This window comes from Prionailurus bengalensis, chromosome B1 (genome assembly GCF_016509475.1).
Source record: "Prionailurus bengalensis isolate Pbe53 chromosome B1, Fcat_Pben_1.1_paternal_pri, whole genome shotgun sequence".
Classification (NCBI taxonomy): domain Eukaryota; kingdom Metazoa; phylum Chordata; class Mammalia; order Carnivora; family Felidae; genus Prionailurus; species Prionailurus bengalensis.
In genome coordinates this window covers 186,053,950-186,078,384 of record NC_057344.1, presented here as the reverse complement: position 1 = coordinate 186,078,384, position 24,435 = coordinate 186,053,950, and the positions used below count along the sequence as shown (strand labels likewise).

The window sequence follows — 24,435 nt, the reverse complement described above, 5'->3', positions numbered from 1 at the left end:
ACCACTTAAAACCAAGTTATGATTGATTGATTTATTCTTTAAAATTTGTGACCGGATCTTTAATCTGCAAAGTTGAAGAATTCATTTAAAAAAATAAGGATATAGTCCATATTTTATGTTGTAAAAAAAATCCCAAAGTATTTCTTCAATAAGATAAAAGTATGCACGGTTATTAAATGACCAGGATAGGTGTAATATTTGGCCACTATAATTAAGTTCATTTTAATGAATATTTTTAGAAAACATCAGTCTGAGTTGAGATTTTCACCTTGAGGGCACATGTGCATTTTCTTTTTTAGTTATCCTGAAATAGCTTCCATGCTCCTTAAAAGCCTAGGGTTGAGCATTTTTACTTTGCTATGTATTCTTTATGTGGCTGTTTAAAGCTAGTGTATAAAAATAGTTTGATAAATATGGCTTATCTAAATTAGTGTTAACCCTTCTATTTTTCTTATAATGTTTATATAACATTTTATGATGATACTGGTGAGAAATTAAAGAAGTAATTTCTTTGTTCTTGTACTTTCTTTTCTAACTCTAGTTCTTAAAATTATAGATTGGTTCCTTTCAGTTATTTGTTGAAGGTTACAAGGAGGCTGAATATTGGCTTAGGAAATTTGAAGCTGACCCTTTGCCCGAGAATATTAGAAAACAATTTCAGTCACAGTTTGAAAGATTAGTTATTTTGGATTACATCATCAGAAATACAGGTATTGAAGTTCTCTTACTTATTTACTCAAATCTTGTTAGTTTGCAGATTGTATTCAACTCTTGTTACCCAAATCAAAGACATAAAATTTTGATACAGAAGTCTGGAGGCCACTTTTTCTCTACCCGCCTTGGAAAACAGATGTAGTACTGACTGCCTTGGGCAGAGTTAATCTTGTACTGGAGATTCTAACTCATAGCAGTCTCCTGCCTGGGTGGTAGAGGTCAGTTCTTGTCCCTCCTGGGGAATTTCTTAGCAGCAGGACAAAGCCAGAAATATTATCTGCATAATATGAATAATTAAAACTTGATTGTGTAAATTATTTTAGATGCTTATTTTGACTTTAGGTAACTGTTAGCATAGTCTATAAATACATTAAACTTGATTTTTTTTTCTGTGCTAGAATGGAGCAGTGGTATAGATCATCTGAAACAGTGGTTCCCAAATATGGTTCCCTGGACTGGCTGGGTCAGTTTCATGTGGGGACTTGTTACACGTGCATCTTTTCAGAAGAGTGCACCCAGTCCTGCTAAAACAGAAACTCTGCATAGGGGGCCACCAGTCTGTTTTAACATGTCCTCTCGGTAATTCTGAAGCATGCTGAAATTTGAGAACCACTGGTTCAAAATATTTGCTCATTTATACTAGTTTCTGAAAAAGCATTACATACTTTTCCAGAGTTGCCTTCTTAATTAGTGTGGTCTTAGATTAATGTTAAATTTGATGTAGAGTCATAGAGTACTTCTATACAGACATTGGGTGAGAACCTACCCAGAAATTTGCTTGGTAATAGAGGTACACGCTTTTTCTTCCTGAGGGGAAGAGAAGTTATCCTTGATTTTAATAACCTTGATTTAATAGTTCTTGATAATACACACCTCACAGAATGGTTATAAGGATTAAATGAATTAGTGCCTGTTAAGTACTTACAACAATGTCTGACACAGCATAAACCCTCAAAAAGTGTTAGTTAACATTTGTAAGTATTTTTTGGCTTGTATGTGTTAGGTTGGAGCCTTTAATATGTACACATGTGCCACAGATAACCAGTTAAGGTCTTGAAAATCAAAAGGTGTCTAGAATATTTCCTTTGATATTAAGCTATGATATCCATAAAAAATGAAGTAACATTTGTTTTGTTTTGAAAGACAGGGGAAATGACAATTGGTTAATCAAATACGAAAAGCAACAGGGAAAGGAAGTTAAGGTAAGGAAATTTCAAAATTATACACAGAGACACACACAATTTCTATAAAAGATTCCTTAAATTTATGTTTTTCTTCATTTCTTCATTTCCTTCACTTAGATCCTTGGTTTTATCTCCTTTTGCTGTTTTTCTCATCTTTTTTCTTTCCTTCCCTGTTTACACTGCATTTTTTAAATTTCTAAATCTCTGTACAGCTTTATTTTTTATGTTGTATTAGAGTAGAAGAATGATACCAGCTTGGTACTTTTTTTTAGAACTTGGGAAATTCGTTGTAGAACCACGACCACCAGATTTATTTTGCTTTTATGTAAAAAAGGTTCTGGTATTTTTGGTCGACGTGTTTATATTTTAGTAATTCACTTCTTTCTGAGTCTTAGGACTCCATAATGTGGATGAGTCTCAAAATCCTGCTGAGTGAAAGGAGCTACTCACAAAGGGAACACACTGATTCCATTTATGTGAAAATCTGCAAAGTGCAAACTAATCCCTGGTGACAGAAAGCAGACCCTGGTTGCCTGCGGGTGGGGTAGAGGGAGGGAGTGAGAGAGGGAGCCACCGCAAAGGACACCAGAAAACTTTCGGTGAAGGTTTCACATCCGCGGATGCTTATCAAATTGTACACTAATATGTGAAGTTTATTGTGTGTAAATTATACCTCAATAAAATTGTAAATAGAAGAAAAGAAATAAAAATAAATGGCAGTTACAGCAGAAATAGGTTTAAAATACACACATAAATATATATTTTCATAATAGTTGCTAAATATATTTTATTGGTGTATCTTGAGCAATTAGATTTTACTGAAAATTTTATTCTTTTGCTCTTAAGTATTTTGTGCATTTTCAGTGAGGTAAGATATTTGATATAAACTAAAAGAAACAAACCAGACATATATGACACGGACCTTCATGCTAATACTTCTCATTTTAAAATTGTCTTTTTTACCTTTTGTTTTTATCTAGGCCACTTGCTAATGGCAACCGTCTTATCTTTACATAATAAATACTCTTTTTTTAAATTTTTTTAAAGTTTGTTTATTATTGAGAGACAAAGAGAGACAGACCGTGAGCAGGAGAGGGGCAGAGAGAGAGGGAGACATAGAATCCGAAGCAGGCTCCAGGCTCTGAGCTGTCAGCACGGAGCCCGACACGGGGCTCGAACCCATGAACTGCGAGATCATGACCTGAGCCGAAGTCGGACGCTTAACCGACTAAGCCACCCAGGCACCCCCATAATAAATACTCTTTAACATGAAATCCCTCTTGCTGTCAAGAATGTAGAAGGTAGGAATGGCCTACTTTCTGTAATTAATGGTATCTTGAGATTCCTTCTACTGGACCTTTTTATAATTGTTCTTTGAAGAGTTTTATTTAGAAACATTTTGTGTTTGGACTAAATATTTCTGGGGTACCCCAGGAAAGACTAAATTTTTAATGAGGTAGCTTTGTTAAGTTCTCTTAAAAATACCAATATTTTACAAATGTCATACTTTTAAGCAGTATATCTAGCAGTAAATTATCTGAAACAACAAATTTTTAAGTCTTAATAATTCCAAGTCCTCTTCCCCAAAAGGAAAGAAATGAAACCAGTACTATCTGAATTTATAATAGCAAATAAAAAATAGTGATTATGAAACTCTTACTGATTTATACGATGGTTTCTTCCCTTCAAGTGTGGAAATTTGTACTTTCTGATAACTTATTTTTTATTTATAGTAAGACCTTTAATAAGAGGCAACTTATTTATTTTTAGTCTCTTCAAATAAAAGGTATTTAAACTTCAATAATTTTTAAAAATTTATTTAATACTTGATCTTTTAGAAATATTCATATACATTTTTTTATCAGCAGCCATTTTTTTCTTCTTTAGGAAACGAAATGGATTGATGATAAAGAATCACTTATTAAAATAGCTGCAATTGATAACGGTTTGGCATTTCCTTTTAAGCATCCTGATGAGTGGAGAGCATGTAAGTGTTTAGAACCATCTATACATTCTATAATCACCCTTTTCCAGAATGGGAAGGGAACAAAACTTATGGATATCAAAAAAAGGAAAAGAAAAACTGGGTGAAGAATAATCATTCACTAGGGCTCTGTTCTAGATGTGGGGATGCAAAGATACATTCTACACGGGCCTTGCCATGTTTGTTTGCTTATTTTTGAGGGACTGTGTCTGGTTTTGGTTTTTTGGCTTGTGTTAGTCTTGTAGAATAAGTTTTTAAATGTATGTAACATGAGAATCATCTATTTTAATATATGGATAGAACTTAACTTTAATGTTTTGGGTAGTATTCACTTACAAAACAGTTTAGGCCTACCTCTCCCCTTTTCAGTGAGTAGTGCTTTAACTGCCTTACCAGTCTCCTCTGTGGTTGAGGGTCTGGTTTGCTACATCTTCTTGAGCTAGTTTTATTTTGTTTAAAATTGTTCGTGACATCTTGAGATCTGGATTAATGGGTACAAAGTTTTTTTATAGAATTATAATTGGGGCACCTGGGTGGCTCAGTCAGTTGAGCATCTGACTTTGGCTCAGGTCATGATCTCACGGTTCGTGAATTCAAACCCCACATTGGGCTCACTGCTTTCAGCACAGAGCCCACTTCGGATCCTCTGTCCCCGCCTCTCTTTCTGCCCCTTATCTGCTCATGTTCTCTCTGTCTCGAAAATAAAAAATAAACATTAAAAAAAAATTAAAAAAAAAAAGAACTTCCTGAGTTACAAACTCACAAACCATGAGATCATGACCTGAACCGAAGTTGGACACTTAAATGACTGAGGCACCCAGACGCCCCTAAAAATTAATGAATAAGTAAATAAAATTTCTGTGTCAGTTGATTAAAAAAAAACCTGCCCATTTTTATTTTCAAGTTTTATTGCTTTGTGACCTATGACTGGCTGCGTGAATTCTGCTGATTGAAATTTGTTAGTAATTCCTTTGTAATCTGGTTGATGGCCAGTTAAAAGGTACTTGAAAAGAACGTGTCTGGACACAAAGTTCTGCATTTGTCTATTAATTAAAGCTTGTAGTTGTTAGTCAAATCATATTATTTTTTTGACCACTTGATCTGTTAATTTTTGAGAGTTGAAGTTGACCAAGATTGTGATTTTGGCAATTTCTTCTTGCATTTCTGTACATTTTTTGCTGTGTATTTGACATACATAAAGGCCCAGCATTTTATATTGTTGGTGGCTTGTTCTTTTATTAGTGTGAAATACATCTCACTTTATCCCTCTCAATGTTTTTTTTTTTTTACTTATTTTATCTGTTGTAACATTGCTACACCTCATTTCTTTTTATTAACATTTACCTGGTGTTATTCTATACTTTTATTTTTTACTTCCATCATTTTGTTGTAAGCATATGACTTATGCCCAACACTTAACTGGATATTTTTTTACCCAATCTGAGATTCTTTTAAAAGGTACATTTAACTCTAGTTAAAGTCTCAATAAATAATGTGTTTGAACTTTTCCTGCCATCTTACTTTTTTCTATTGACCATGAATTCCAATTTATTTTTCCTTTCCTATCTTTTGTTGAATTGGCTTGAGATGTCTTTGTTTCATTGTTTTTTCCCTCTAATAGTTTGGAATTTATATGCAAATTGTATTTTAAAAGTGTTAAGTTAAGGGCTCCTACAATACATCTGGGAAATTTTACCAAATATGCAGTTGAGGATTAGAGATCTGGAACTTGAAAGAGGAGTTGATATTGAAGATATAGTTTTTAAACTGTCACCGTGATAGCGTTAGCCACGGTGGTGTTTATTACCTCAGGGAATTCAAGGAGAACAAATACCACCACTAGGACAATGTGAGGTACACAAATACTCAGTGAATGTCTCATGAATGTTTAGCAAATACATGAAGGAGAGAAAGGGGGGAATGGTGGCATTGAAGGCAAGAGGAAAAGCCAGCAAACAAAAGAAGTGGCTTAAAGGATAGAAAGTACACTCTGGGAGAGTAGTATCTCCAAAGCCACACAGGAGAGAATTTCACAAAGGGAGATGATAGAAGACTGCTACTTTCTACAGAGACATTAAGTAGCATGAGGACTGCAAGTATGCCTTTGGAGAGACTCTTATGAGATGGCTGGTGGTCTTAGGGGAGAGCGGTCTGAATGGTGATAATAGGAGTTGAGGGACAGGGATCAGAAGTAAAGGCAGGCATGGAATAAGAGCTTTTATGTGATTGGTCAGGGAAAAGTAAAAAGGAAATTAGATATAGCTGCAGGGAGATGTGGGCCGGAAGAAGGGCTTTCTTTGGAATGGACTGTGTACTTCCCACAGTGGACAGGGAGATAATAAAAGAGAAGTCAGAAGGAATGACTCTAGCTGTAGGAGGTTCTCATTGGATGTGCCCACAGTAGCTCCGTGGGTGATCATCTTGTCATAAGCCTTACATATACTTTCTTGCAGGAATTTGAATATGCACCCTCTCCAGAAGATTCTACAACTTTACGAATCTTTCTCATCCTAGTACTGTGTAGATTTAACAGTCTTCTTAGGAGAGAACTAGAATTAGCCTGAAGTCATGGATCTTTGATCCCTTAGAGACATTTGCCTATTCACCTACTAATGATTTAAAAGTTTGGAACATTCACAGGTGGCTCAGTCGGTTAAGCCTCCAACTCTTGATTTCGGCTCCGATCGTGATCTTACAGTTCATGAGTTCAAGCCCTGTATCAGGCTCTGCACTGACAGCATGGATCCTGGTTGGGATTCTTCCTCTCTCTCTGCCCCTCCCCTGCTTGCAATCTCTCTCTCTCTCTATCAAAATAAATAAGTAAATAACACTTAAAAAATTTTTTTAGGTAAGACTTTGGAACATCATATATTTCCACGCATGTGCATGCGTGCACATACACATGCGTGCGCACACACACACATACACACACACTCGTTAGTGGTCAATTCCTGATAATTTGTAACTGGGAGGAGGGCAGGGAAATCTTAGCCATGGTATTTGATATGGTGTATGTGAACAAATTATAGGTGTCCCTTAATTTCCAAATTTAGAAACCAGGGATTCAGATGTATTTTTTGATACAGGGCTGTCTGAGAGAGACTGATTATCAAAATTCTTACCTTTTACTATTTAAAACTCAGGAACCTGACTAGTTCTAAATAATACTTTACTGTGCTTCACCATCTGAATTCACCATCCAAACTTGGAATCAAGATGATTATTCTCTGATAACTTCTTCCTCTCTCTCTCTCTCTCTCCTTTTTCGTTCAGATCCATTTCACTGGGCTTGGCTTCCTCAAGCAAAAGTTCCTTTTTCTGAAGAAATAAGAAACTTGATTCTACCATATATTTCCGACATGAACTTTGTGCAAGATTTATGTGAAGATCTTCATGAACTTTTTAAGGTAAATAAATTTTTCGTCTTAATTCTTGCGGAAAACGAAATAAATCTCAAACGAGATTTTCTTAATAGAGCTAATTTGCAGTTTACTGCTTCTGGTGTAGAGCCTGACTTAAAAAGGAATTAACAGCTTTACTTTACAGGAGCATAAATTTGTGAAGTTACACTGGTTATGAGTGTTCTTTGAAGTAAGACTCTATTACAATCTGACAAGTTGTTTTCTTCAAAAGTTGAATTTTTACAAAAGTACTCCATAAATTGTAATAAATATTTGGTGAGCTGCTGTAGTTTAATTCTCTCAAAAACACCTAAACCCATTGGCTGGGAGGTCATTTTAAATCCTTTTGGGACCAGGTGGATTATAAATAAACTATTCTTGTCATTCTAGAGACATACAAAAATACTTCAAGTAAAAATACTCTTTACATGTTATTTTATCTATTAGGAAAGCTCTGGAATGGCCTTATGTGCTAAGTTGAAGAGTTCCTTTGTTTTCAAATATTTGTTTAAAACTTCTTGATTTTTGGAATTATAATAATGTAGGTTTTTTTCCTCCTTCCCCATAAAGACTGACAGAAGATTTAACAAAGCTACTTTTGAAAGTCAGATGTCTGTTATGAGGGGTCAGGTAAGTTACCTTTTTATGACCTTGTTCATTAAGAAGACAGTTTGTCTTTGAAACAGTAGTAGTTAACCCTTCTCTCCATTGTGACCCAAAGATGCAATTCTTTTATGCTGAACCAAAATAGCTCGTATGATTAAAAACGAAGTTGATTTCAATAGCATCTTTCCTGTCTTGTTCTAAATTAGGCATTTTTGACCTTGTTGTATATTGTTTAGTTAACCAGTTTCACTCTCCTGTGAATTCTTTGTCTTCATTTTGATAACTATTTTCCTGAGTGTTACTGTATTTTTCCTCCTCAAGTCCACTTGCTTGGATGTTTCAGTGCCGAGTTCTGTTGCCTTTTGATTATTTCTCTCATAGAATGTGTTTGGCCTTTGCTGGCGCAGTCAGTAAATCGCCATATCACCAAAGTTGAACACTGAGTGAGGCAAAAAAGTACTAATAGTAACTCAGTCTTGTCACTCCGTCTTTCTTTAATTAGAGGTACAAGGCGTTAGGTCTGCTGGTGTGGGTGTGCAGGCTGGCTGGTCTACAGATAAACGTCTAGTTCTTCCACTCTACTGATAGATTCCAGAAGGAAAACTTGAAATGAAACTAAATTATTGTGAATAATTTTATAGTGTTAAGTATAATGAACAGACAAGTTACTGTAAACATTGTCTTTTAGTGACTCACTAATTAACTTTTTCTTCCTAAAATACACGTTTAATTTCAGGTAACTATTTGCTGCATACCTGTGGCAAAAAAGACCAGTCTAGTTTTTGTACTGAGGATTACATTATATAACTTTAACAAATAGATATGATTGAGTTAAATAATCATTCATACACCAAATATTTATTGACAGAACTAGTACCAGAAAGTGATTGAAATAGAACTGTGAGCAAGACCCAGTTCCTCCTGTCATGGAACATTTGCTGTGATGAGGAGGCCAGGGGTCAGGGAAAAGGATGGATTCTTCGCTCGTACACCTCTCTCTGCTCCCTGTTATCTGCATTTATGCAGTGCTTTGCTGGAGTCGTAAGTTTTCAATAGTAAGTGAAGTGGCTGGAGAAGAAGGCTAGAGCCAGATCTTGGAAGCCTTAAGTGCCAGAATATAGATTCCACGTGGAAGGGATCGGAGCAGTGAGAGATTACCATTCGAAAGGGTTGTGATAAAACTAATTTCTGGGGGAAAAAAAATACACAAAAAACTAATTTCCAGAGAGGAGACCTTCTTTTGTGAATACCTGAATTAGGCTAAATTCTGTTTGTATGTGCATTTTGGGGTGGAATTTATACCTCAACCAGAAGTGTCTCTAACCCAGCGAAGATTTAGAACCACTAGGGAAGGTGAGGCTGGACAGTCAGGTGCAGATTTGCTCAGCAGGTGAGGAGGCCAGAGCCAGGGGGCCTTGCAGGGAGCCGAGTTAGGTGACTCAGGCAGGCATGAAGGGCTTAGGTGGCCCATGATTATAATTATGTCGAAGAGTGTCACCATCCCAAACTATAGTTGAGCTACATTTTCTGGCATAGATAATTATGCCCTAAGATGACCATTTTGCTTAAAACAAAGTGATGTATAAATATTCTCCATCTTCTGGAATTCTCTTATCCGTAAAGATTTATCTTGGGAATTTTTTTTAATTTATTTATTTTGAGAGAGAGCAAGCAGGAGCGGGAAGGAGCAGAGAGATGGGGGGGAGGAGGGTAGAGAGAGAATTCCAAGCAGGCGCCATGCTCCTTGATGAGCTGGATGTGGGGCTTGATTGTGAGATCATGACCTGAGCCAAAATCAAGAGTCAGACGCTTAACCAACCGAGCCACTCAGGCTCCCCTCTCAGGAATTTTGTTTTTCAGGGAAAAGCTCTAAATAATTGAATAAGCTTTTGTTGTAAATTAAAGCTAGTACATGAGGAATTTAAATACAAATTTTATTTATTTTTAAAAAAAATTTTTTTTAACGTTTATTTATTTTTGAGACAGAGAGAGACAGAGCATGAACGGGGGAGGTTCAGAGAGAGGGAGACACAGAATGTGAAACAGGCTCCAGGCTCTGAGCTGTCAGCCCAGAGCCCGACGTGGGGCTCGAACTCACGGACCGCGAGATCATGACCTGAGCCGAAGTCGGCCGCTCAACCGACTGAGCCACCCAGACGCCCCTTAAATACAAATTTTAAAATGCTTGGGGCGCCTGGGTGGCGCAGTCGGTTAAGCGTCCGACTTCAGCCAGGTCACGATCTCGCGGTCCGTGAGTTCGAGCCCCGCCCGCGTCAGGCTCTGGGCTGATGGCTCAGAGCCTGGAGCCTGTTTCTGATTCTGTGTCTCCCTCTCTCTCTGCCCCTCCCCCGTTCATGCTCTGTCTCTCTCTGTCCCAAAAATAAATAAACTTTGAAAAAAAAATTAAAAAAACAAATTTTAAAATGCTTGTCTTTAAAGATAGGGGACATTCCAGTTCTGAGATCTGTCACAAAGATATACCAGAGGCTGTCTGCTCTTTTAGGTTTATTTGTTCATATCCTATCTCATTCACAAAGGAGTTAAGGTATTCTACAAATGCATGTAATAAAATTTAAAAATGACAAGATCAAGTTCTGGAGAAAAAAAATAAAATGATGCCTTGGTTATATGTTTTAATTTGATTTTTTAAAATTGTTTTTAAGTTTATTTATTTTAGAGAGAGCGAGAGCGAGCAGGGGAGAGGCAGAGGTGGGGACAGATAGAGGATCTGAAGCGGGCTCTGTGCTGACAGCAGAGAGCCCTATGTGGGGCTCAAACTCATAAACCGTGAGATCATGACCAGACCTGAAATCAGATGCTTAACCAGCTGAGCCACCCAGGTTCCCCATTTTTGTTTAGTTTGGTTTTGGTTTGGTTTTTGTCTTTCTGATAGCCAGAAAGAATAAGGTACCCTGACCATGCATGATTATGTAGCTTTCTGGTTTTAACTGTTTTTCTTTAAAAAAGCTGATCTGAAAAATCAGGTTTTATTTTATGTTCTAAAGTAAATCAGTGCTTTGAAACAGAAGTTTAACAAACAAAAACAAATAACAGTAACCTATATTCCGAGCAACAAAATCATTTTTCAGCCAGTTCCTTAACTAAGTCAAAATACTTGTGTTATTTCTACTGTTTATAATTTTCCTTAAATCCCTCTGCCCTCCAGTTTTGCCAGTTAACTCCAGACTTGTGCTTTGGTACAGCCAAGTCTTTTGCCCTAGTTTACAGTAAGTGTTTAGTCTTACACACATTATCAGTGACGTGTTCTAATTCTTCTCAGAAAGATTTGGACTGGAACTAAGAGCTAGTATGAAGTCATTTTTTTAAAACCAGTCTGGAACTAGTAATGTTTATTAAAGTTAAAGATTTCGAATGTTACGTTAAATAGCAGTAGGTCATGATCAGGTTCAATAAGATTGTTCATTTTATTTTATTTTTTATGTTTCAAGTTTTTATCTAAATTCTAACTAGTTAACATACAGTGTAATATTAGTTTCAAGAGTAGAATTTAGCGATTCATCACTTACATATGATACCCGGTGCTCATCACAAGTGCCCTCCTTGATGCCCATCACCCATCTAGCCCATCCCCTCACCCACTTCCCCTCCAGCAACCCTCGGTTTGTTCTATAGTTAAGAGTCTAAGGCCGTTCATTTTGTGTTCTGCCTATGCCTGTTGGGAACACTGGACCTCAGAAAATACTTACTTACGTGAAATAATTTTACATGTGGTCTGAGAAAGTGGCAGAAATAATAAATAAAGCTGTCTTATGAATACACAGTGAACTTCTATTCAGTGACTTATAAACCGGAAGCTCATTTGCAGATTCAGTAACAATTGATGTTAAAGGCAATGAAAGTAACTCTTTAGTACCTCTTGAGTACTTTAGCCTTTAGATACTTTGATGTTTGGTGTCATTTATTCTTATAGCAGCTCTACACAGTTATCTGCATTTTACGTGGAGGAAACTTGGCTCAAGAGGGTTAAGATGTTGAATCTATGAAATGAGGGGGTCTCAGTCTGCATTTAGGCATTGCCTCTGCCTGAGACCCTTATCATCACTTCTCTGCATTTAATGATCTTCTAAATGGTATCCTGGCCTCTTTTCCTGTCTTTCACATTCAACCGGAACCATGTCTCTGAAAGCAAATCTGACCATGTCTCCTGTGACTTACAACTTCCATGATTTGTCACTGTACAGGCTCCAGTACCAGTCAACAAGACCTTTGGTAGTCTGCCTCTGTCCTGTATACCTGCCCTGGCACTCGTCACTCATGGCTTCCTCTAAGCCTGGTCACTCTTAACTCTTACTCCCTCCCATTTCTCGTCTCCCAGTGGTGCCCTTGTGTGTGTTGTTGCCACTCCTCAGGTGCCTTTTCCTCTTCATCTGGAGGACGGTTTTCCTTCAAGCTCCAGTTCTGTCTTTCTAGACTCTTCCTGCCACTCAGAGTTCTGTTTTCTGCAGCACTCCCTGGAAATACACATACTGATGTCCATTTTACTCAAAAATTTGATGTGAAAACAGTATTTTGGGAATATTACTGTTAAAAAATAGCTTAAAATCAACCATAAAGCGATTATGGGTGGTTTTAGATAGTACAGTAATTCTTATACCCACTAACATTTGAGGACCAGTGAGATAGGCTAAAGGAGAGCAAAGTCTATATGCAGAAGTCTGAGAGTTTATACCATCCGCCCTCGGCCTAACCATCACATCACTACCGAGTTCTCAAACGCGGCATAGATGGAGACTTCTGAAGTGTTTCTTCTTTGCCTACAATGCTTAACCTCTTTCTAAAAAATAGTCTTCTCTAATTTAAACATACAATAATTGGGGCGCCTGGGTGGCTCAGTCGGTTAAGCATCTGACTTCGGCTCAGGTCATGACCTCATGGTCTGTGGGTTCGAGCCCCATGTCAGACTCTGTGCTGATAGCTCAGAGCCTGGAGCCTGCTACAGATTCTGCCCCTCCTTCTCTCTCTGCCCCTCCTCCACTCGTGCGCGCGTGCGTGCTCTCTCTCTCTCTCTCTCTCTCTCTCTCAAAAGTAAATAAACATTAAAAAATTTTTAAACATACAATAATAGATTTGTTTATCCCTTGAGAAATGAAAAAATGGGTGATATGTAGTGGAGGGGTTCAGATTTTAAGTCAGGGCCTAGGTCCACTGTTGTTAAAGTGTTTACAAATTTTTATTCCAGTTATTTGTTCATATGGCTTTTTGTTTCTAGAAAGTGTAATTTAGAGGGCTCTCATGAGTTTTTTCCTCCTATTCAGTCTTTTCTCCTCCCCAACATAGTGCATGCTCAGTAGATGTTTCTTTAGTAAATAAATGCAAGATTATCAAGTGTCTTAACAATTTTCAAAGAAACATTAATATTTAGGATAGTTCTTAGGCTTGAATAATATTTGCTATTATATATTTGAAAATTGTTAATCTTGTAGAATGACTCTCATTTTGTTTATACCATTCTGTTTTCTAGATTCTCTACAACAATCATGTCTTTATTTTTTAACTGTTTTTTAATGTTTATTTATTTTTGAGAGAGAGAGAGACAGAGACAGAGACAGAGCATGAGGGGGGAGGAGCAGAGAGAGAGGGAGACACAGAATCCGAAGCAGGCTCCAGGCTCTGAGCTGTAAGCACCGAGCCTGATGCAGGGCTCGAACTCAAACCGTGACGTGAGTGGAAGTTGGATGCTTAACCAACTGAGCCACCCAGGCGCCCCAACAACCATGTCTTTAGAGTCAGGAAAATATTAGGTGTTACTTAAATTTGTGTTTAGACTAACAATTTTAGAATAGAATTTTTAAAACCAGAAGAGGAAACTAACCAGAACGTTTCATTCCTTAGCCATGCTGGTGCCCCCATTTATTTTTGTGATAAGAACAATGTTTATAAATGTGAATTTCATAAATTCTTTGTGTCTTGTTATCCAGCCTGGAAATTTTAAGGGAAGAACTTAAAAGGGAATCTAAAACATAAATACATTGAGTAGCTACTATAGCTAGTAAAGATTTATTTCCCTGAGGTATTAAATACTTCAGATTTTCCAGGATCTAAAGCATCCAGTTTATACTGTTCAAAGTAATGTGAATTTTATTTATTAGTATGGCTTTATGTTGAAACTTTTATGCTTATCACTATTAAATAATGTTTATAAGAACCACTAAAATGCATACTATCTGTATATTATTAGATATTTTCAAATACTTGAAGAAGACATCTTTATTTCTAAAGTACATAACAAAGGGAGTTTTTTTTTTTTTTACCTGATATGCAGGGGGAAAAAAGAAACTGAATTATTATCTGAACAGAGTAGAATAGGCTGTAAGCTATGTGTTGAGTTTCACACCCTTATTTATGTGCTCAAGTAGCAATTCTAAGAGTATGTTTAAACATGTAATGTAATATATTTTACTCTTTCTAGTTTTATTGTTTCTATTTAAGAGTGAACTCTTAAATGAAACTTTATTTTAAATGGGTACCTTCCCAAATTCTCTAACCCAATGCCTGTGTCATGCTTTCCCATGGCACTTGTACCCTGTGATACATGTTGTAATTTACTTATTCATGCTTATTGACTCCTCTCCCTGCTAAAATGTAAGTTCTGTGAAAATGGGGGTTTTGTTTTGTTTTTTTCTACTGTTATAGCCCCAGCACTTAGAACAGAGCCTAGCACGTAGTAGGCATGCAACAAATTTTTTTGTTGAATAAGTGGATAATGGTTTTTTTTTAAATTTTTATTTAAATTCCAGTAAGCATATAGTGTAATGTTAGTGTCAGGTGTACAATTTAGTGACTCAACACTTAGGTACAACACCCAGTGCTCATCACAATAAATGCATCCTTAATCCCCATCTCCTATTTCAACCATCCCTCTGCCCGCCTCCCTTCTGGTAACCATCAGCTTGTTCTCTGTGGTTAAGAGCCTGTTTCTTGGTTTGCCTCTCTTTTTCCCCTGTGATCGTTTGTTTTGTTTCTTAAATTCCACATATGAGTGCAATCGTACGGTATTTGTCTTTCTCTGACTGACTTATTTTGCTTAGCATAACACTCTTTAGTCCATCCACCTCGCTGCAAATGGCTAGATTTCATTCTTTCTTATGGCCGAGTGACATTCCATTGTATATATGTGCTACATCTTCCTAATCCATTCATCAGTCGATGGACACTTGAGCTCCTTCCAAACACTGTTGGTGGGAATGCAAACTGGTGCGGGGCCACTCTGGAGAACAGGATGGAGGTGCTGCAGAAAGTTAAAAATAGAACTACCGTACGATTCGGCCATTGCACTGCAATCAGCAAATGCAAAAATACTGATTCAAAGGGATACGCGTATCCTGATGTTTACAGCAGCATTGTCTACAATAGCCAAATTATGGAAAATCAGACTCTTTAGACCAGAATCTGTCTAGCTTCTATGTCAAATGGAGTATGTGGAACCATTCACTTTATTCAGTCTTCTGATTGCTTCTGGACATCAGTACATTCGAGAATATTTTAAAGTTACTAATTGGCAAAAGTTATTTAATGCTAATTTCGTACGCTCGTGTGTGTCTATTTTTGTGTCTGTATAGTATGTATTTGTAGCAGTTACTCCTTGTCATCTCTGTTGGGCAGAAGTGGATGACATAAAGATTGTAGTTATGAATAAATGGTTAAAATAGCCATTATTCAGTGAACTGAAGGAAGGTTTTTATCTTATTTGAACTGGTGAAAATCTCTCTTTTTTCCACAGATCTTAAATCTTACTCAGGCATTGAAAGATGGGAAGAGCCCTGTCCAGTTGGTACAAATGCCTTGTGTGATTGTGGAACGCAGTCAAGGTAGAAATCAGGGCCGCATTGTCCACCTCAGCAGTTCATTCACCCAGACCGTCCACTGCAGGAAGCCATTTTTCTCTTCCTGGTAGCAGATGTAAGCATAAGAGAAAAAAACATTTGGCATTATTATGTTGTTAGAACATTACCGCAGGGCGAATCTGCTGTTAAGATCTCCAGTTGCCAAAACCTCAAATAATGTAAGTCTTTAAAAGGTTATCTTTTGAATGTAATCAAAAGTTTACAGTTTTTTTGTCCAAATATTAAATTTCTGTTTCAGGGAAGAAGTGGTATATCTCCTAAATTGTATTTTTGTAGAAAAATTGTATTTTATGTTGTTTTGTTAGTTTAAAAGGTAATTTCATGGTTTACACATTCTGAAATGACTGTAATTACTTTAGAATTCCAAGTAGAAACATAAGGTATTTGTTGACTTTGAATAACTTTTTATATTCTTTATAAACACTGAGAAGGACGTTGTCTTCACTCTTCTTACATTATAAAAGGCCTTCAAGGGTGAAACTGCTCTTGTGAACTTCAGTAGAGTGGTTAATAGAAAATCTGGTAAGAATAATGTTGCCTTAATTTAAAAAGCCGCTATTTTAGAACTTGAGTAATTGCCCCTAAAGTGACCATTGTTAGGGAATGGAAAATTATATCTTGGTTAAGTAACAGGTGACCATTTTATTTTCTGTGCTTCAGAATATTTTTGGTCAATTATTTTGTTAAAGTAAGGGGAAAAATCTAAAGATACTCTCCCTTTTTAGAAAATGGAGGCACTCAGCTGAGACTGGAGAGGAATAATATGAAATTAAAGTAGATCGCCATTATTTTGACATTCCACCATAGCACTAAAAGTCCCTTTTGTTTCTTCCATGGAATCAATTACGTAGTCAATTAGTACTTTAGATTACTGATCTTAGTCTGTGTAGTGCTTCAGTTAGTATTAACTTCACCGAAAAGTAAACCATACCTCAAAGTGCATATTGGATTGCATTTTGGGGTCCTAAGGCATAAGTCCTTAAAAATAACAGTAGTTATTATAGTATTGTAGGGTATTGAGGTTACCGATGCTGATATAATTACGGTCAACTGTAGAATATCAGCCCTTGCTAAAGGGGAACATGACAGAGATAACCATAACGTCATTTAGATTTGATTTTGAAAATCAGTATGTCTGACATGCTAGGATTTTGTAGCACCGTGAACTCCCGGATGATGTAACTTGAGACGAGCCCAGTATGAAGATGTGATTCTGAAGAACCAGAAGCTTCATCCTCTTCTTCGGGCCCCAAACAAGGAACACCACCACTCAAACTAAACTGGCAGTTTGTGCTCTGGGCCTTTTTTTTTTTTTTTTTTAGCTTTCTGTCTTGTGATTTTCTTTTTTTTTTACTTAAGTATTTTCGTGTAAAAGGTGTTTCCTGAGGGTTCGATTAGGACGGAAGACAGATGTGCAGACCCCCCCTTCCCTCACCTCCCTGTCTTGGGCTCCATGGGTGTGGCAAGTGAGAACACCGCTGCCTTAAGGAAAGTTCACTGGACACCTGTGTTCTCCTACCTCCAACCCCGGCCTTCCGTGATCGTAACGCTGAGATCATGGGAAATTGACTGGAAATTCGAAACTCAACTACTATCTTGAGATAAATACTAGTAATTCAAATGTGCCTTTTGAAGATGTGTTCTTAAATAAGTTGTTATGATGTGGATACTGCTTTCATAAAACGGTTTTTTCAGTATTTTGAGAATTGCTATATTAATTTTTATAATGGGAAAACTTAGTAAATTCCTACTGTTTTATATCCTGAATTTGTTAAAATAGTGTGCAGATATTTTTAAATGGCCTGACCAGGCTAGAAGAGTAAAGCTGAAATATTTAAGATGTGATCATAAGTCAGAATACATTGGTTATATTTTGTAAATTTTCATGAACTTGACTTATTTAAATATTGTGTTAATTTTTTGAATGAGTATATTTATAGTGTCAAGCTTGGTAGACTAAAGGTAATAAAAATCATTGTCTTAAGGTCACTGTTCTTCTGAAGTATGTATATTGGATATTTAGGATGTTTGTGAACACATTTATGTGTATAAGTGATGCTAAACCAACATCCCCCTTGTGTATTAGTGGTATAGTTTAATTCTTTAAAATTCCAAAAGCCATGTGTAACTGGAACCTTTATAATTGGAGACGATTTAATTTTGTTTAATCATATACTTTCTTATTCTCCCCCAAATTTGCCAGCAATTGGAGGCTGTGGAAAACCAGCGGAAGGTTTTTTGCAGACGTAAAAACAATCAGAATCACAAAGTTTTTTTTTATTTAAAGTTTTGTACTGATGGAATTAAAACCTTATTAAAAACAGATGGTGAGTGTTCTTTGATCACATGACATCTGAAATTCTTTTACAGATGCATAAAGAGATAGGCAGGGTCTTAGTGTTTTATAGTCTGTCTTTTCTCCCAGGGTTACTTGGCCAACGGTGCAGAGTTGTGGCAAAGATTCTTATGTTGCTCTACCTTTCCAAGCCTCTGTTGTGGTTAGTTTAGGGCCGTGTGGCTGAGTGCTGAGATGTTGGGATAAGTGATAATATGCGACTTCTGAAAATGGCAATAAAACTCCCTGTCTTCACACGCAGTGGTCATGATTGACCACTCTCTTCTCTTCCCGTTTGGATATAAACAAGGAATTTGCCAACTGGAAGCGGCCAGGGCATGTCCGTCACCACTCGGAAAACTACCAGGAGAGCCCATCCACTGAGCTGTGCTGTTACGTGAGCAGGAGAGAAGTGCTTGTAAAGTTTGGAATTTATGTGTTATTGTAGCATAGTCTGCCCTATCCTGGGCATTAAAATATAAATAGAAAAATGCAAATCATTTTAAATTAAAAAATCAGTTTTTTTTTAATTTTTTTTTTCCAACGTTTATTTTTGGGACAGAGAGAGACAGAGCATGAACGGGGGAGGGGCAGAGAGAGAGGGAGACACAGAATCCGAAACAGGCTCTAGGCTCTGAGCCATCAGCCCAGAGCCCGACGCGGGGCTCGAACTCACGGACCGCGAGATCGTGACCTGGCTGAAATCGGACGCTTAACCGACTGCGCCACCCAGGCGCCCCAAAAAATCAGTTTTAAGAACCACAATGGTAGCGACAGCAGATCGTTTTTTAATCTCCCCGAACCCCCAGGAGCTATCCTATAGCAAAAGAAAAACACAGTGACATCATCTTCCCGAAAATTAGGTGGTAGAGTAACCCTGTGAATCCCAGAATCTGAGCAGTTGGAGCTAACACCATCAGTAGCCGTGCGATGACGTGGGAACAACAGCTTTGGAGGAACAAGCAGAAGCAACCTAAGGGGGACTCGCGATGTGGCCATCCCCACTGGTGGCTCCAAAACCACAATGGAAGCAGAGAGGGCCATTCAGCATTTGGTGGTTGGCAGCTAGTAGAAGGAGCCTGCAGAGAAAAGTAGGAGGGTGCTGGGGCCACGTGGGCTTCGAGTCATCAGAAGTAGCTCTTACCCCTTAGTGGGCCTGTCCTGGGGGAGGTGGTTGGTATAGAGCACTGACAAGGGAGTGATGGATGGAAGAGGGGACCAATCAGGACCGAATTCAGAGAGCACTAACAGCACACACAAAGCCACTGCCTAGTAACTGCAGCGGACAGAACCCTAGGACCCCCAAACTAGGAAACTGTCCTGGCACCCCTCACCTCCTACACAGAAATCGAAAAATGTAGGGAAATCCATCTCAATTTACACACAACCACATCCTACTATCCTCTAAGAAAACAGGATAACAACCTGTATCATACACCCGCAGAAAACGAAGATGCCCAATAATGTTTACAAAGCAGCAAGAAACCGTGATCTAATATTCTTTAAAAAGTAACGGAAGAAAGAAATTCAAGAAATGATAGAAGCTAAGGAAGAACAATCAGGCATCAACACTGGAAAAGCTCAGATTCGATAGGCAAGCAACAGGAGGAAAGAAAACGAGAGCCGACAGCTCAGAGCAAATACTAGAGTTAAAAATACACTTCAGAAATAAACTGGAAGGAATACAAAACAAAGAGACAACATATCCGTAAAAACCCTACAGCAAACATCATACTGTTGGAAAGTCTCAAATATCTGTATTAGTGTTCTGTTGCCACTGTAATAAATTACCACAAACTTCAGTGACTCAAAAACAACACAGATCGGTTATCCTACAGTTCTGCCGGTTAGGAGTCTGATACAGGTTTCACTGTGCTAAAATCACCGTGTTGTGATACTGACTCCTCCTTCTCCCTCTTGCATCTTTAAGGAATCTTGCGATTAGACTGGGTCCACCCAGGTAATTTAGGTTTTCTCCCCACTTTAAGGCCCGTCGATACACAACCTTAATTCCATCTGCAACGTTAACCCCCCTTGGCCGTGTAACACGTCTGCAAGTTTTGGAGAGCCAAGACATGGGCATCTTTGGGGGCTATTCTGCCTTCTGTACCTTCCCTCTGAGATTGGTTATGTGACAAGGATGCCTGCTTTCACTATTCTCCCTCCATATTGCACTAGTAAGCCTAGGAAAGAGGCAAAAGGTATTTATATCAGAAAGTAAATAAGACTGTCATTATTTACTCAGTGACATTATGCATTAGAAAATTCAATAGCATGTACAGGGAACTATTAGAACCAGTATTGCAAGGTTTATGCACCAGCAACATAGTTTAAAAAAGAAAATGTAAAAAAGATACCATTTACAACAGCAGCAAAATTTCAGATTCCTAGGCATAAGTCCAACCAAAGATGTGCAAGATCTCTACACCAAACTCTAGGGGAGTATTGAGAAAAATGAAAGATTTAAGTAAATGGTGGTCTATACCATGGTGAGGTATTGATAATATGAAGATGTCAGTGCTCCCAAATTTACCTATGGATTCAACACAATCACAATCCAGATCCCATCTGAATTTTTTGTAAAACTCAACAAGCTAATTCTAAAATGTATGTAGAAATGTATTGGCCAAAACTTCTGGACAAATAGAACAAAGTTGGAAGACTTACACTACCTGATCTCCAAACTATAAAGGTACAGCACTCAAGACAGTGATAACTGGTGTAAAGATAGACATATAGATCAATGTAACAGAACAGAGAATCCAGAAATAAACCTTATACATATGGTAAGCTGATTTTTAACCAAAGTGCCAAGGCATTTCAAAGAAACAGATAGTCTTTTCAACAAATGGTGCCAGTAACTAGACACACGTGCACATGCACACACACACACAAAGTGAATCTTCACCTTCACCCCATATGTAGACCTAAAGAAAAGAGCTAAAACCTGTGGAAGAAAACTGGAGAAAACGTTAGTGAACCCCGCATTTGTAAAGATTTCTTAAAGCAGAAACGACACAACACACATACACACACACACACACACAAAATTGAGAAATTGCTCTTCAAAAAACTTGTACTCTTTAAAACATGCTTAAGAAAATGAAATTTCTGGCCACAAATTGGGAGAAAACATTTGGCAAAAGTATCTGATAAAGGAACTGTATCCAGAATTCCAGAATACATAAAGAGATTACACAACTCAAGAATAAGAAGTCACCCAATTAGGAAGTGAACGAAAGATTTAAGGAGACACTTCACCAACGAAGATCTATGAATGGCCAATGAGCACATGAAAAGGTGGTCAGCATTACCATTAGGGAAATGCAAATAAAAACCTTGAGTAAAGTTAAACATCTACCTATCATGCCACGCAGCCTTTGTCCTTACAACAGAAACGAAAGCAAACCGCCACATAGAAATGTTCATAGCAGGCTTTTTTTGTAATGCCCCAAACTGCAAATAACTTAAATTCACCAAAGGGTGAATGGATAAGCAGAAAATCTCCATCCAACAAAAGGAACGTCCTACTGCTACACACAGCACTGTGGATGAATTTCAAAATCACAGCACTAAACTGAAAGAAGCGAGAAACAAAGAAAGCATACTGTATGATTCCATTTATATAAAATTTTCTAAAATGAAAATTAGTCTACTGTTAAAACAGTCCAGTGCTTCCTTGGGAGTCGAGGCAGAGGGAGAGATGGATTGCATGGGAGCACGGGGAAACAGGAATGATCGTTCTGATTGCACAGGTTAATATGCTCGTCAAAGATCATCGGATGGCACCGCTCGTTGTGTGTAACTTATTCTTCATAAAACAATAAACAATGAATAAAGGTTGCAGATCTATCATATCTGGGAAAAATTAAAAGCCCAACCATTGGCACAATCATTTGGGAGAGCAATAGCTAGTAAAATTGCAGACGCAAGCACTCTGTGGTAGGACTTGCATGCAAGGTTGGTCTAGGCTGTAGTGTTTAGAATTCCGAAACCCTGCTAACAACCTAAGTATCTGTCAGCAGGAAAATGGAGAAGTCAACAGCGGCACACCCATACAGTGGAAAACGACAGAGCAGTGGAAATAATTCACCTGTAACTACATGGATCAAAATGCGCACATAAACCTCAAGACCATGTTGAGGGAAAGAAGTAAAGTTGCAAGAAAAGTATGTACAGGCATCATTTATGTAAAATACAAAGCAGTGCCATATGCTGCTTTTTGACACATGCATATATATAAGTACAAAAAAGTGTGGACAGGAACGGCCTCCAGCTTCAGAATAGTTGTGAGGGGTAGGAGGATATGGAAGCAGATCTAAAGGGCACCAAGCACACTTGAAATATAAAATTTATTTCTTAATGATCTGAAGCAAATACAGGCTGTCCACATTTGTTAAAATCTGAGTGGTGCATCAGTGGTTGGATATATATATTGTGTGTGTGTGTATATATATATATATATATATATGAGTGTGTGTGTATATATGTATACACATATATATACATATATGTATATATGTGTGGATACGTATATGTATATACATATATAGATATATATGTACGTGTGTATGTGTATACACATATGTATATATGTATGTGTGTATATGTGTATACATACCTATATATACACATATGTATATGTGTGTATACATGTGTGTATATATATGTATGTGTGTATATATTTAATTCTCTGCTATTTTCTGTATGTTTCAATTATCTCATTTTTAAAAATAAGCTTTTATGGGAGCATATTTATATGAATGCTCTGTTTGCCAGCCTTTATTAGCGTACAATGGCTACCATGACAAAATACCACAGACTGAGTGACTTAACCAGCAGAAATTTATTTTCTCACAGTTCTGGGAGCTGGGAGACCAAGATAAAGGTGCTGGCAGGATTGGTTTCTGGTGAGGTATGTCTCTCGTTTACAGAAAGCCACCTTCTCACCATGTCCTCACATGGCCTTTTCTCTGTGCACTCACCCTGGTGTTTCTTCTTCTTCTAAGGACAGGCAGCCCTATTCGTTGAGGTTCACCCATATGACCTCATTAAGCCTTACTTGCCTCTTTAAAGTCTCTGTTTCCAAATATAGTCACACTGGGGGGTTAGAACTTCTGAATATGAATTTGGGAGGGACACAGTTCAGTACCTACCACCACCCAAAGTAAAAAACTTGCAAGCATCTACATCTGCATTGGTTCCTCGTAATGTGGTCAGGATCAGCATCCATCGCAGCCATTTCTGCGTCGTCATATGCCTAATGGAAGACTAAGGTCATCGTGAATATTTTCTGAAGCGACGTCTGACAGCGCTTCTTAATAAGTGTAGAATTTTTCAACGGGATTTATAATTATTTTTTTATTTTTTTTAAATATTTACTTATTTTTGAAAAAGAGAGAGCATGAGCAGGGAAGGGGCAGAGAAGGAGACACAGAATCCGAAGCAGGCTCCAGGTTCCAAGGTGTCAGCACAAAGCCCAATGCGGGGCTCGAACCCATGAGCTGGGGGATCATGACCGGGGCCAAAGTCAGACACTCAACTGACTGAGCCACTCTGCTCCCCCGTTAGTAATTATTTTTGACTGCGGAGATAAAGTTCTTGCTTACTGCTGGGCTCATGGTTCTGTTCTACATAGTTGTGAACCAGAACAACTCATTTCTCAATTGTGGCAAATACATGAATTTCTTTAGCTCTTTTTAATTTCCTAAAACCCTAACTCCTAGATGCATAACGGTTTGTATGATAAATATAAATCATTCAGTGAATTCAACAGACATTTGTTGGGTACTCAGTATGTCAAATTCTCTCAAAGATAGTAGGAAGACAGAAATTAGTAAATACATTTTCAACTGTTTCAATTGGATTCGCTCTTCAAGTACTGCTCAGAGCGGGAAAGAAAACCTGAAAACGAGAATAGGGCTAAAATAAAATATTTTCGAGGGAATAATATCCTAATCTTTGTGTGTCTTACCTCTGTCCTTTTCTGCATTTGCTCCTTAGACTTGCATACAAGGGAGAGAAAAGAAATGCTTTGTAGATTAAATGCTTGACTGCCTTTGATTTGAGCTTCTCAATGAATTTTTTATTTATAAAAGAGGCATGTTTTCAATGTCTAGATTTCTCTTGGATTGTGGAGGGTGTGGCTTTCATTCCACCACTTGAGATATTTAATCTGGTTTTTTTTGGAGGTGGAGAGTAGATAGTCTTCAAAGATGGCAGTCGTTAGTTCCTTCCCACTTTGTAAGCGTGTGTTATTCCACCCATCAGGAAGTGCAGACTGCCTCTCCTTTTCAATCTGAGCTGGTCTGGCAATTTGCTTGGAACATCAGAATGTAGTGAAAGT

The 24,435-nt window shown here is 37.7% G+C and overlaps 1 protein-coding gene across 2 annotated transcripts in view; it reads left to right on the top strand.

The window, feature by feature from the left end:
* PI4K2B (phosphatidylinositol 4-kinase type 2 beta) overlaps positions 1 to 18,077 on the top strand; it is a 30,897-nt gene extending 12,820 nt beyond the window's left edge. Inside the window, exons 5-11 of one of the 2 annotated variants that reach the window (XR_006296207.1) lie at positions 557 to 710; positions 1,858 to 1,916; positions 3,786 to 3,885; positions 7,156 to 7,289; positions 7,854 to 7,913; positions 15,631 to 15,912; positions 16,902 to 18,077. Coding sequence is in view for 1 of the 2 variants with exons in the window: in XM_043572857.1 (XP_043428792.1) it covers positions 557 to 710; positions 1,858 to 1,916; positions 3,786 to 3,885; positions 7,156 to 7,289; positions 7,854 to 7,913; positions 15,631 to 15,804 (681 nt within the window). In the remaining variant the exon portion in view is untranslated. The remainder of the gene's footprint in view (positions 1 to 556; positions 711 to 1,857; positions 1,917 to 3,785; positions 3,886 to 7,155; positions 7,290 to 7,853; positions 7,914 to 15,630; positions 15,913 to 16,901) is intronic. The other variant, XM_043572857.1, reaches the window with a different exon arrangement.
* Positions 18,078 to 24,435: the final 6,358 nt, after the last annotated feature.